Source organism: Notechis scutatus, chromosome 1 (genome assembly GCF_049901735.1).
Source record: "Notechis scutatus isolate UNSWTSFEM ecotype Mainland chromosome 1, rNotScu1.2, whole genome shotgun sequence".
Lineage (NCBI taxonomy): Eukaryota > Metazoa > Chordata > Lepidosauria > Squamata > Elapidae > Notechis > Notechis scutatus.
Genome location: NC_142009.1, coordinates 39,249,113 through 39,264,110, shown reverse-complemented (window position 1 = coordinate 39,264,110; position 14,998 = coordinate 39,249,113). Strand labels below are relative to the sequence as shown.

The window sequence follows — 14,998 nt, the reverse complement described above, 5'->3', positions numbered from 1 at the left end:
TTTAATCTTCAATGCATTTCTAAGCAGGTCTTGTTCTTTCCTGATTACATTTGCTGGAGGTTCCTAGATCCTTACCATTTTTAATACAAAACACACACTTCTCTTTTACTGTAGTGATTCAGAAGCAGAAAATATATTGGGCTGTGATCTTGACTTTTAGCGTTTTCAGTGCCAGAGGTGTTGTTTGCTTTAACCACCTCCATCTAGTTGTCATATATTCTTGGGATATTGCTCGGAAGCCAGAGTGTGAGGAAGAGAGTTTCCGATCACCCATACTTTTTTTTTTAAATCATCAATTAGATTAGTATACTATGAGGTGCTTGAAGTGAGATCCAGCACATTTATATACTATCTCTAACTCATTTCTATATAGTTTTAAGCATGTGATAAACATACTTATACACACCTCTTAGAAATGTCACATAAAATAATTAAAGGTTTCATCTGAAACCGTTAGGTCTATATCAACTTCCATGATGATTGTATAGATCTTTAGAAGACATTTGTATTAACACATAATTTATTTCAGTGCAGCAAGAATTCAAGTGAATTTGATAATGAATATTTGTGTATGTGCCTACTGATACTTGGAGTTTTGCTATGAAAAATATCTAAGTAAAAACACAAATATAGTGATGGATTTTGACATACAATATAGCATAAAAACACAGTATTATTGTACAGGGTTAACTTTGGAAAATTATCAGTATTTACTTTGGATTTGCTTTTGCTAAAGTTTAAGCATTCATTTTTATATGTTTAGAAATAGGATCTTCATTGTGTATTATCTCTTCAATATTACACAACCCTACCAAAGGAAGTTTCTGAATGCTAATTTTCATGGAACTTTTTTGAAAACTTACAAATAAATAATGTGGCCATCACTCATCCAGTTCAAAATAGCATCATCCCCTACAAGTTTCAGGTTTATCCTCTATTACCTTCAGCATTTAATATAATGCTCAAGTATGAAGACCAAATGTGAAGTATTTGTCTCAATGCACAAATAAATGTTCTAGTTGTCTACATAATTATGTTGTCTGCTGGTTTTTTCTTTCTAATTTTACTTAATACTATCCATATACTATCCATATTTTGCAAAATCACCATTGTTTTCATATACTTTATAATAGAACACTACTCTCCTCATACCATAAACAGCCTAGCTACAAGCAGTATGTTGAAATGCACTTTCTGTCTTGGTTTTAGAAAGAAAAAAAAGTAAATTCTTATGGTCTCAAAAGAAATTAAAGTATTTTTAAACTAAATCCTTTAAAAAAAGTTTAATCTAAAAAAAATTCTATTTCCCTCTTTTCATATCATTGGTGGAATTGTTCAAGTAAATGTAAACCTTAGCAAACACAATTAGAACTGGCAATTCTATTGCTAATTGCCACAGCCCCTAAGTAGAAAATAATGGGACCATGATGGACTTATGACATCACTTCCCATTTGGTCATTAAGTGAGTCACTGTGGTCATTAAGTGAAGTATCATGTGGATGCGACTTGTGATTTTGCTTCCACATTCTCCATTAACTCTGTTAATTGATTGGGAAGCAAGCAAATGGTAATCATGTGCCCACAATATGCGACATTTGTAAATATGCACCAATTGTGAAGAACCCGAATGGCAATGACATTACAGCGGGATGCTGCGAAGGTCTTAAATGTGACGATTGGTTGAAAAGCTTTTTTTTTTTTTACACAGTTCTAACTTCAAACAGTTTGCCATATGAAGCGGTAAGCGAGGATTACCTGTAGATGGGAGAAGGAGCTGCAAAATGTTGATTGATGAGCTGGAAGAGAGGTCTTTCTTCCCTTAAAGCTCTTAAAAGGAATCCTGCAGATGCTTCTATGCAATATTCTATGCAGTGGATGGTTGCAGAAGAGAAATGCTGAGCTAGGACTACATACATTAGCTCTTCAGTCTACTTCTATCTTTACAGCACTTCATAGAATCCATTTCTGCCAAAAGGTGTTATTACATTTAAGAGATGGATGACTTCTAGTTTTCAATTTAATATCGTGGAGCAGGTTGACAACTTGAAGCCTTCATACACAAATCTTTCTAAACAAAGATTAATTTTGCAAAGAGATGTATACATAAATCAGTTATAAAAAACCTTATCCTTACAAGCATGGACTTTACCCTTATCATTTGTCATATTTGGCACTTCAGTGCAGAAAAAGATTGTGGGGTTCCCTGCACTGATAAAATAGTGTAGAGTTTTTTCTCTTAACTGTTTTTTATTTAAGCATTAAAGAAAAGAAGTTTGGAAAGGAAGCACCTATTAACATGCACACTGTCTCACTGAGAGAGAACACTTTAGAGAGGAAAACTTAATGGCAGAACAGGAATAAGATCAAGATTTTAAACAGGATGCCAAGGCATTACCACCTTATTTTTATACAACTAAATCATTACAAGTTAATAGCGTTGCCAGATAAAGCAAAAGTATATAAAAAGGCCAGGTTTGACTGTTACTAAAAATTGATAGCAAAATATGAAATTCTTAATTTCATTAGCACCACTTTTTCCACCCTCAGTCAAATAAGGGCTTTACATTTTGTTTTGCAGGCTTATAAATGCACCATTTTGCTTAAGAGAAAATGGTGTATTTACAACTTACAACAGATAAAAAATGGGTATTAATTCATTAAAACAGAATAATTAACATGGCAGACGAGAATGTCAGTCACTGAAACCTTTCGGAAAGAAGCATGCCCAGTTTCTGGAATCTTGGAAGCAGTTGCAGAAGGCAGGAAAGTGCTTTGGGTTCAGCGCAGAAAATCTCTAGGTTTTGTTTTTAAGTTGGGCGGCTTTGACCAAATCGAGCTTTTGTCCTAAATTGACAGAAATAGATTGGAAAAATTGCAACAGAAGTTAACCATAGCAATTAATCAATGTCTATGGGTCATTTGCTGATTTAGCAATACAGTACCTGAACATTGCACTACCAAACTAGAAACCGTCAAATATGACCTCTCATTCTTCAATGGAATATGTTATGAGACTCACTGATTTCACAAACTTCCCACTCAATTAGTAATTAGATACAGGGTGAAAGTAAAATGACCACATTGAATCCAATTATTGAAGCTGTAAATTAGTTTCTAAGGAGAATAAAAATTGTATCAGTTCTGAAATTTTAGGGCATGTTATTTAAATATTTATTTATTTATTGAACATATTGGCCACCCATTTAATATGGGGCAACTCTGGGAGGCTTACAATATTACAGTGTAGACATACTGCATATCAAAATCTAGTTGCTCTTCTATAAATCTTTATATACCAATTATAATATTCTTCTTCACTTTCCTTCTCCTATTTACTTAATATTTACCTTATCATTTTTTCAGGGATATTCTGACGAATATTGACTTGTGCAGCTGCCCTGATTTGAGCTTCAAGTCTTGCATAAATTCCGGCTGCAGACTGAAAGGACAAAAGTCAAATAATCAGTCAAATGATTTACAGATTAGGGCTTTATTTCTTACTCTACATAATGGGAGATGGATAGCCTTTGTTAAATGGGATTTTTTTTGTCCCAATGAGAGACAAGGTAAAAACCTGAATTGTAATTATATTGTAATAATACCCAATGAGAAGAAATCAGTAGAGGTAGTCCTCAACTTACAGTCATAATTGAGTCTCAAAATGGTTAAATGGTTCACATGATTAAACTGTGCCTGATATTTGCAACCTTTTAGGGGGCAGTTGTTAAGTGAAAGTGTTGGTTATTAAGCAAACTAGTGGTTGTTAGACGAATCCATTTTACCCACCCGCAAACAGCCATGAAGGTGTTGCCAAAAGGCAACTGGACTTTCTAATGTTTTTTTTTTTCTTGAAAATGTTTCGTTTCTCATCCAAGAACCATCTTCAGTTCAAAGCACCTTTGGGACAACCATGACCTGGATGATTGAGAACCTCCATAGATACTGAAATAGAGGTAAAATCCAGGGATGTTACTGAAGAGAAGGAGCAAAGGACAACCTAGTTGTGGGTAGGAAATGGTGATTTGTTTTAATGTGATGGAAAGACCTAATCACATCCAATATGGCAATGTGACAGTGTCACCAACCAGAGAGGGAGACAAGAAAAGGACTAGAGCAAAAGCATCAGGCAGCTCACAGCTGGGAAAACCAAGTGGGGGACAAGAAGATACAACAATTATTTTTAGGTATCATTACTATACCCAACATTCGATGGAGGGGGGTTTACTGGATTATAGAAAGGTAACAAATAATAATTTAAAGGGAAAAAAATCAGATGCATAGCCAAAATACATCAGTAATATTAAATTAGAACAGCAATAAAGCTCACTTCTTTGTTTTCTTTTGATTTTAGACGATCAAGATCTCCCAACCTAATTTTTATTAGATGTCCTGTTATCTCAATCATTCGCCGCTGATCTGGAGGGGAAAAAAAAACACAGAAAAGAAATAGAAGAGCCAGTCCCTACAACCTTTTCATTCTTCAGAGTAGCAATTACTTTATTTCTGGCCAAAGATCAAACCCAACAAAGACAGGAAAATTAAAATGAAATGTAGTAAAAGCCAAATAATTAAGTAAATAACAAATCATATCTAGAAAGATCTAAATTAAATCAATAAATATTAATATTTAACCCATAGCCCCCCCACTTTTTAAACCCATTTATAGTCACAAAAATCTCTTATAATGTTTCTAGAGATCGATCCATTATTATTATTTTTTTAAAGAACTCATCTTTTCTGAATAACCTAAACAATGGGCTAAGAAAAGTATTATTAATTCATAATTCTGTCTTAATAACTGAGTAAAATGGGTCTCAAACCAACAGGGACATGGGCAATCTTGTGCTGGATGGCAGACCATGAAGTCTAGCCAATTAGACATCTTTACCATAAAAGACAGAGAGGTTTTCATCAAAGTAGTTCAGTAATGTAAAAAAATCTACTACTGAGCCCACCATTAGAGTAATGGAGTGTTCCACCCATCTCTTTGTAGATCCAGGTAAAGAATTTGCTCCTTTGCTTCTAGTGTTATCTCTCAAAAAGGACATGAAGAATTAGGATGAGGGACCAGAATAATTTAGATCTGCTATTATTAATTTATCCCAGGAAGAAACAGTTAATAACAGTTAATAACAGTTAATAATGTGCTTTCATCAAGTTTTGCTTTAGCTATTCTTTAAACAAATTAAACATAGATACTGACAGGCAGGAAGAAGAACTTTCTTTAGAAAGTGGATTTTCAAACATCTTTTAAATATTGAAAGAATGGACAAAGACTATACCTCTAGTTTTACATTAAGATTGCACAAATTAAAGTTAGATGATTTTTAAATAGCTTTTCTATCTGTCACATTAAAAATTGTTTGGAGAGTTTCTGAGGCCAATCCTCAAGACGCTGGAGAATACATACAGCCTAGGGCTGCAGTTTATTTATTTATTTTATTTAACTGGAAAATTTATATTGCCACCTACTCGCTCACAGGAGACTCAAGGCAGCTTATGGGAAATAAAAACACAATATAAAAATAATAATAAAAGTAATAAAAAGGATTATGCACATCTTCCAGGAGTATTCACTGATATTAAGATGCTTCATGGACAGCAGAAAGATTTAATTCCTACCTAACAAAAGCTTGGACATACATATTTATGCAGGTATGGAATAATACTTGCATTATTTTATCTATTAAAATTACACAAACTAAGCAGGTACCTTCTTCTCTCTTTGAGCATCTTGATTGAATCTTAGTGATCTGGAAGGATCCCACTTACTCTGTTGCATACTCATTCTAATGAAAGAGCAGATAAGCCATGACAAAGAACATAGAAGCAAGCAATCAGTCTTATTCTTTCTAGACTAATTCAGGGTATATTGGGCCTGTTTTGAAAGCCATTGCAGAACTCAGAGGAACTGGATAATTTTAAGGCAGGTTGTGAAGTTGGATTGCAGCTCCCAAGGAAGTGAATAATTAGGATCCTTCTCTGGATTTCAGACCTGGCTACAGCATTAAGATAGCACTGCTTACATTTGCTGATGACCTTTGGTGGGTAACATACACCTCCTGCCCTTCCTTGAACCCTCAGCAGGTTCTGATACCATTGATCTTGGACTAGCTCAGAAGGTTAGGAGTGGGAGGCTGTTAAGGTAATTCCCTGTTAGGAGAATGAGTGCACACAGGGAAACGTAGTGAGAGTGATGTTGAATAACAGATACACTGAATAGTAAAATGTAGGTTTTACTTCCAGTAAACAGTTAAGCAAGGTCCAACAAACAGTCCAAGTCATACACGGTTAAAGTAGTCAGCATTCAGTCCAGGGATAATCCAAATAACAAAGTCCAGTATCATAAACAGTTCAGTAAATAGACTCACAGCAATCCAAGAAGAACGATGATCAGCAACAGTCAATAGGGAAAAATGCAGGAACCAAAAACAGCGAACAACAGAACATTGACCAACTAGCAACTAACAGAACTAACAACCCAGGTTTCTGGCTCCATCTTATGGCCGTTTGAGGAACCACACCCAATTACAATTTTAGCATTCCCTTAAAGAGACAGTATTAAATGTCTATCCTGGTTTATATATTTCCAACCCAACTGTTAGGTATCAATTCCTAACAGAGGCTACAGTAGTTCTCCTTCCTCTAGTGCTGCTTCCAGTTGATATTAATTAGTGAGGAGTCCCAAAGTTGCTTTTTCAAAAGGCAACTTGACTTTGTTTTATTTATTTGATTTGTCAATCACTTACAAGATAATAGGTATAAGAATAAACATGAGTATGAATATAGGAAATAGATATGAATAAATGGGGACTATAGGACAGGGATGTAGGCATGATTGTGCACTTATGCACACCCCTTATAGACCTCTTAGGACGTTTCACTTCTCATCCACAAAGCTTCTTCATTCAGTAAAGAAGCTTCTTGGATGAGGAGCAAAACATCTTCAAGCAAAAAACAAAGGAAGCCCGGTTGCCTTTTGAAAAAGCACCTTTGGGAGAACCATGACCTGGATGACTAAGAATCTCCATAGACAATTAGTGGGGAGAGATCAAACCTGTGGTCCCTACTTTGTACAACTTTTCAGAGTTCTAAGCACTCTATGCTTCTCTATAACATCTGTAGTAAGTCACTAAAGAAGTCATCTGTTGACACAGTATGCCGATTATGCTTAATTATATATCTATGCCCCAGGCCAATAAAGTTATTTATTTTTATCTCTGCATGGAGCAGCACTTCTCCAGAGTTGGTATACAACTTGGAGGTTCTTCTGAAAGAGTAGCTTATGTGCCTTCTGTGTACTAGAATCTGTCTTACAGAACATAGATCCTATGGAACAGATCAGAATGGCCTGGACACTTCTGGCCTTTAATAAAAGAGACCTGAATGTTCGTCCAGGCATTGGGACTATGAACTTAAGCCAGTCTATTGGTGGATTTGTTGTTTCATCTGTATGGATTAAAATTGGATTTTTAGATCTGGACATATGTTGCTGTCTTCTTATTATTATTATTACCTTCTATTATTGTATGTTTTGCTAGTTTTAATCATGTGTCTGCCCATTATCACTAGAGCAGGGGTGTCAAACTTGCAGTTCACAGGCCAGAGGCATCGCACGCTAGCCATGCCCACCCCCAGTTTTATGAAGGGGGGAAACGTTGTGATACATCATGTGACAACAATGTGTCATCACGAGTTTGACACCCCTGCATTACAGTTAGATGTGCATCTATATAAGCTATTAAAATAAATAACTGAATAAATAAAATTGCCACCCCTTGCTGCATTTATTTAACCTCTCAGCTTAGGGCCAAAAATCATAATACCAAAATCGGAATTTAGCATCATGCTCATATACTTATGTCACATATGAAAACTAAATACAACAGCTGGAGCAGCAAACTATGGCTTATGCTCTCCCTCCAAACCACAAGAACACATCATAGCCTGAAACTATTTGAAAGGAAAGTACAAACCAGTTTGCCAGTTCAGACATCAAACTGTTTCTTGTAAAATAAGTGGGCATAGCAGAGGAGGAAGACATACATAAGCATTAAATATCATACCTACAGCACTATGGTTTGACAAATTATTGTATTAACCAAATTAGTACAGGTAGTTCCCTGCTTCCCTATCCATTTGACCTTTCAATGGCATTGTAAATAGAGATTTATAACTGGGTCCTCAAAGTTGAGGATATTAAGAGTCACAGTCATGTCACTCTGATTTGGGCACTTGGCAACCAGCATATATTTATGATGTTTGTAGCCACCCAGAGTCATTTGTTCACATGGGCAGCTATATAAATAATAAAATACTAGAGTTTGCTTTAATGGCTTTCCTCTAAATTTTAGCCAATACTTACATAAAGGGAGATGTGTCTCGAGAGGTAGGCTGTCAAATAAAAGAAAAAAGAAATACACTAAAATAAGAAAAATCTTTATTCAAATTTTCTTTACTTAAACTATGCAAGCTACTAACCACAGAGGATTTCCCTTGGAGATACTTGTTTTTAGGCTCAAAGGAACAACAAAACCCTAATAGTTATGAAGTCAGAGTTTATATCTACTAACAAAACTAACCTCATTATGACTCGTTCTTTTCATTTAATTATTGAGACTTAAGTCTTATTCTAGATCATCCATCAAACAGAAAGGCCTATCTTAAACTAATTTTTCAGAGTTGAACTGAAAATAAAATCAAAGTTGTTACTACTTTCAGTGAATAACAAAAAGTTATTTTTATAATACTTTACGCATTTCAGATTTACCTTCTCTAATGTTTTTTCCTTCTTTTGAATATTAGGTGAAGATACTTGCTTTTTTGGGTTTCTGATCATTTTTTTTGGCCTCTCTTTTCTTCCTGTTAATTAAAAATAGTGTACACAAATGATCAGCATATACCCGTGATGGTGAACCTATGGCACGTGTGCCACGGGTGGCACGCAGAGCCATTTGTGCCGGCACGCAAGCCGCAGGCAAACTTACCTCACTGCCCATGCATGCACCTCACAGCTGATTTTCCGGCTGGTTTGAGGCCTTTTTTGGCCTCCCAGAGGCAGGATGAACAATAGGCCCATTTCATCACTTCTTCTAATACTGGAAGTGACGAATCGGGCCTATTATTCATCCTACAAAGCCTGCAGAAGTTTTTTTCAAGCTTCTGGGAGGCTGAAAAAGGCCTCAAATTGGCCAGAAAATCAGCTGTGAGGTGCAGTGCAGGTAAGGGGGTGGGGGAATTGCATGCACATGAACAGGGGGTGTGGGGGGACGCGCACATTGCCTTCTGGGTGCTGGCACATGAGTGCGCACTCACGAGCACGCACACAATTTTTGGCACAGGAGCCCAAAAAGGTTAGCCATCACTGGCATATACCATATTAGGCTCTCTTCATCTGTCATATTCAAATACACAACAATGAATTAAAACATATGTTTAAGCTAGGAATATTCTGAACAGGGACAGATTGACATTTGGAGTTTCTAGATAGTCAAAGTGAAGCTGTATTTCTGCACAAAGTGGCTTTCATTATCAGAATCAAGAGTGGGGGAGGGAAGGAGAGAGTGTCAGCCTTCAAGATTTTTCTCCCTTTGCTTTGCATCTTTCGGCTGTCATAAGTAACGGGGGGAGAGGGGGGAATGGTTATGGGAAGTGAGCTGGAGGTGTTACAAACCAGAACTGTATAAGCTGGGGAGGGGGGGTACATTCTTGCTGAGGTTTCTATCCTATGCTATGCGCAGCTGCAACCCTTTATCAAACTATGTCAAGGTCAACGGACAGAAGCCTCATCACCACCTGGAGATGCCCACATGATGATATACACAACTTTTAATTGGATGAGCCAATTGAACTATTGGGGGTGGGAACATTGCCATTACTTTGTATATGTGATTTACGCGCCCATTTTCTCAGATTCAGAATTATTTTGTTGCTACCACTTGATTTCCAGTAAAAGATATCTTTTCTCTGATTAAAAGAGTCTAAGTATTTCTTTCTTGGATTTTGAATGGAGCACCAGCTGACATTATTCTGAATCTCCACATTACCAGCCCACCTGGAGAAATAATAAATTTTCTTCCGAGGGGATCTGAACACAATGTCAAATCCAGCCAGCGACCAAGAAGACCTGGGAGCAACTGGAGGACAAGATTCTCTGCTGCTAGAGGAAGCAGGGGAAGCCGACTTGTTAGCAGAACTAAATCTTGGGGGAAAACCAGCTGTAAAACCCAAATGGTCCCTGGGAATCGGCTGGAAGGATCCTGAGGAAAAGCCTTCTCCAGGAGTGACCACTACCCGTCGGCGTGGAAGAGAGGAGCCATGGCAAGAGAAGGAAAGGAAGAACTTTTTACTAAATCAAGCCATGCATCTTCTAAATGAAGCTATCAGAGAACCTCAAACTGATCAAAGGTATGAGGGAGAGGAGAGGGAGGCAGCCCCAGCCAGAAGAATCAGAGCAGCCACCCCCATAAATCAACCTGGGCTAGCGCAATAGGCAGCAGCAGCCCAGGGGCCCCCAGAGGGAGGAGTAATTGCCAGAAGACGTAGAACTCCAAAGGTGCCCCCGTTGGAAGTAAAATATGTGGGGGATCCCAAGGAGTTAGGATTCTTCCTGGCACAAGTCTGGAGCCATATGGAGGAATATGGAGGGGATTGTTCCTCAGAAGCAGCCAAAGTTAGATGTGTTACCAGGGCTCTGGAGGGAACAGCTGCAAAGTGGATGGTGACTTTGCATAATGATAATGCCCCTCAGCTGATGAATTATGACCTGTTCATGACTGCACTGCGGGCCAGGTTTGAAGACCCACTTGCTGAACGTAAGGCCAGAATTAGGATGAAGACCATAAATCAGAGGCGGAGATCAGTGGCCAACTACACCCAGGAATTTAGAGAGCTGGCATGTCATATTCGAGGCTGGTCTCAGGGAGCCCTGATAGAAGCTTTTAAAGATGGGTTGAATGAAGATGTATATCAAAGCTGTATTGCCAGAAGAGACCCCAGTGAGCTGCAGCTGTGGTACGTGCTGGCGGCAGAGGTGGAAATTGATCTGACCTGAAACAGACGCCGGGGGGGGGGGTTGGTTGGAGCAAATTCTCCCCCACCAGCCCTCAAGAAGCCTTAAAACCTCAAAAGGGAGGAATGGCAGCAAAACCCAAGACCACTGCTTGCTTCCAATGTGGGAAGGAAGGCCACCGGGCTGCAGATTGCTGTGCCAAGCTAGAACCAAAGGGGACGCCAGGAGGAAGAAAACCTGAAAAAAACCCAGCAAAGCCTTGCAAAACGGCACTTAAAGCAGAGGAAGTTGTAGAGATCGCCCCTCCGAAAGGAGAGGAGCTGGGAACTCCAATCTCTTCTGAAGAGAGTGAATCCGAATCAGAAGATGACTCACTGGTAAGTCCAAACAAGGGACCTATGACCATTCCAGTGAGATTAAGGGTACCCACGTCGGGAGCCGAAGGGGAAATGCTGGCCTTGTTAGACTCTGGGTGCACAAGGTGTGTAATCAGCTCGGAGGCAGTGGAGAAAATGGGCTTAAGGCTGAAGACTTTAAAAATGCCCATAGCCTTTTGCCAATTGGATGGATCGGTAGCTAGGAGCCTGGATCGGTAGCCTGCACATTTCATAATGGAACCAATAGAAATGATGATGGGGAAGCATAGAGAGACTTTGTGTTTTATTGTGGCTCCTGGGATGGAGCAGCCCCTAATAATGGGGTTGCCCTGGCTCCAGAAATGGAACCCCCACGTTGATTGGAGAGCGTCACTGCGCATACGTACTGACCAGCGCCCAGAAGGGAAGGGGCAATCTCAACCGAAACTCAAGAATCCCACTGAACTGGCCCCCACTGGAACCGAGTATCTGAAGGGGGAGGAGAAAATTCCAGAGGAATATTGGGACTTAAAGAAGGTATTCAGTGAAAAGGCCTCGGATGAGCTTCCCCCCTATCATTCAACAGATTGCAGTATTGAAATTCTACCCGGGGTGAAACTCCCAAAACCGAAACTGTACTCGATGACACCGCGGGAGCTAGAAGAGCTGCGGTCATTTATCAATAAGAATTTGGAACGTGGTTTCATCCAACCCGCTAGACCCCGGGTAGCAGCCCCAGTATTGTTCCGTGAAAAGAAAGATGGCTCCCTTCGTTTATGTGTTGACTATAGAAACCTGAATGCTATTTCAGTGGAGAACGTGTACCCCCTCCCCTTGATGAAGGATATGTTGAGCCACTTGGCCAAAGGGAAATTTTTTTACAAAACTCGACTTGAGAGAAGCATACTACCGGGTTCGAATTAAGGAAGGGGATGAATGAAAAACTGCTTTTAACTGCCCAATGGGTTGTTTCCAATTCAACATTCTTCCATTTGGCCTACAGGGGGCTCCTGCAGTATTCATGCAAATGATCAAACAGGTGTTGCATGAACATCTATACAAAGGGGTGTTGGTTTATCTTGATGATATTCTTATCTACATGGAGACTCATGATGAACATGTGAAACTAGTGCGGTCAGTTCTGGAAAAACTTCGAGCTGCTGAGTTGTATGCAAAGTTGTCCAAGTGTGAATTCCACCAGGAAAAAATTGACTATTTAGGTTATCGCATCTCACATGATGGCATAGAAATGGATCCGGGGAAGGTTCGTGCCGTTTTGGAATGGGCCCCTCCCCGCACCAGGAAACAACTTCAAAGTTTCTTGGGATTCGCTAATTTTTACAGTCAATTTATCCCTGCTTTTACGAAGATTGCAATGCCTATCACAAATCTCCTAAAAACCAAAGGAGAGGTGAAACCGAAGCCTAATAAACCCCTGGAGTGGTCCATGGAATGTCAAGCCGCTTTTGAGAAGCTGAAACGACTGTTTGCTGCTGAACCAGTATTCAAGCACCCGGACATGGACGCTCCTTTTGTAATCCAAGCCGATGAGAGTGACGTAGCAGTCGGGGCGGTGTTACTACAAGCAAACGAGATGGGGACTCTGCAACCATGTACATATACTTCCCGTAAACTAACTGAAACTGAAAGAAGATGGGCCATCTGGGAAAAAGAAGCTTTTGCAGTTCGTTGGGCTCTGTTAACCTGGAGGCATTTCTTAGAAGGGGCAAAACACCCATTTGAGGTGTGGACGGATCATAAAAATTTGGAGGCTTTGAAAACGCCTCGGAAGCTGTCTCCCAAGCAAGTTTGCTGGGCGCAGTACTTTAAGCGCTTTAATTTTTCATTGAAGGGGGGAAGAACTTCATGGCGGATGCTTTATCTAGATTACCTCAATATAATAGTGCTCGCCAAGAAGTGGTACGGCCGATTGTCCCAACCAAACAGTTGGCAGCTCCAGTGGTTACCAGAGCCCAGAAAAAGGAGGTTGATTTATCAAATGATTTGACTGCAGTTAAGAGATGCTCTAAAACTTGATGATTGGTTCCTTGCTCACTCAAATAACTGTACGGTTAGAGATGGATTAGCATGGGTGGGGGCCAAATTATATGTGCCAGCGAACCTGAGAAACCAAATATTACAGCAAGCCCATGACTCTAAAGCTGCTGGTCATTTTGGATTCGTGAAAACCTTACACTTGGTTAAAAGGCAATTTTGGTGGCCTACCTTGAAAAAGGACATTGAGACTTATGTAGCTAGTTGTCCTATTTTTGCCTCAGCCAAACGGCCTCCTGGTAAACCAGCAGGCTTACTACAAAATGTGGCTAGACCAACGGCTCCATGGAAGGAAATCTCCATGGATTTTATAGTGGAATTACCTGAAAGTGGGGGGAATACAGTTATTTGGGTAGTAACTGATTTGTTTTCCAAACAGGTACATTTCATACCTTGTCCGAAAATCCCATCTGCGAAAACGTTGGCTAAACTGTTTATTTTACATATCTACAGGTTACATGGAGTTCCTGAACACATAATCTCAGACAGGGGTGTCCAGTTTACCTCAAACTTTTGGAAGGAGTTCCTGAAGTTATTGGGCTCCGCCCAGGGCTTAAGCTCCGCCCACCACCCACAAACCAATGGGGCTTGTGAGAGGACTAACTCGGTATTGGAACAATATCTTCGATGTTATATAAATTATCAGCAAGATAATTGGGCTGACCTATTGCCATTCGCTGAGGTGGCATATAATAATTTGGTACATAGTAGAACTGGGTTTACTCCATTTAAAGTAGCTTCGGGACAAGACTTTGTACCCATACCCGAGCTTCCACAGGAGAAACCTAACATTCAGTCATTAGATGAATGGATAACACAGCTCCAGCTTACCTGGCCAGTTACCCGTAAAGCATTAGATAATGCTCATCAAGCTCATAAAAAATTTGCAGATAAAAAGAGAACTCCACAAAAACCATATCAAGTGGGTGACAAGGTCTTTTTATCCACCAGATATTTGCAGACTACACAAAAGTCAAAAAAGCTTGGACCTAAGTATGTTGGACCTTTCTCAATTGAACAAATTGTGAACCCTGTGGCAGTCCAACTGAAATTACCAAAAACTCTTCGATGGATCCACCCTGTTTTCCATGTTAGTTTGTTAAAACCTGAACATACCTCCGACTTGAGACCAATTCAGGTTGATCCCCCTGTACCATTGCTAATTGAAGGTGAACAACATTTTGAAGTTAAAGAAATTTTGGATTCTCGAAAACGAAGGGATCGACTCCAGTATTTGGTTGCTTGGAAACATTTTCCTCGTTCCCAGGCTGAGTGGGTGAATGAGAAGGATGTTAGAGCTCCTACACTTATCAAGGCATTTTGTATTAAATATCCTGATAAACCCTAAAAATTAGTATGTTGCTGTTACATGTATATTTTCTATTACCTTCTATTTTTATCTTTTTTAGGACTAAAGTCTCTTTTCTAGAAGGGCCGAATGTCAGCCTTCAAGATTTTTCCTTCAAGATTTTTCTCCCTTTGCTTTGCATCTTTCGGCTGTCATAAGTAACGGGGGGAGGAGGGGGGAATGGTTATGGGAAGTGAGCTGGAGGTGTTGCAAACCAGAACTGTATA

At 39.4% G+C, this 14,998-nt stretch overlaps 1 protein-coding gene across 1 annotated transcript in view; it reads right to left on the bottom strand.

The window, feature by feature from the left end:
- Positions 1-505: 505 nt before the first annotated feature.
- Positions 506-14,998, bottom strand: part of SANBR (SANT and BTB domain regulator of CSR) — a 37,430-nt gene continuing 22,937 nt past the window's right edge. Inside the window, exons 17-22 of the mRNA XM_087961313.1 lie at positions 8,772-8,863; positions 8,367-8,395; positions 5,721-5,790; positions 4,329-4,421; positions 3,349-3,440; positions 506-2,845 (exon numbers count right to left, since the gene is read on the bottom strand). Of these exons, the coding sequence (XP_087817439.1) occupies positions 2,809-2,845; positions 3,349-3,440; positions 4,329-4,421; positions 5,721-5,790; positions 8,367-8,395; positions 8,772-8,863 (413 nt within the window). The 3' untranslated portion in view covers positions 506-2,808. The remainder of the gene's footprint in view (positions 2,846-3,348; positions 3,441-4,328; positions 4,422-5,720; positions 5,791-8,366; positions 8,396-8,771; positions 8,864-14,998) is intronic.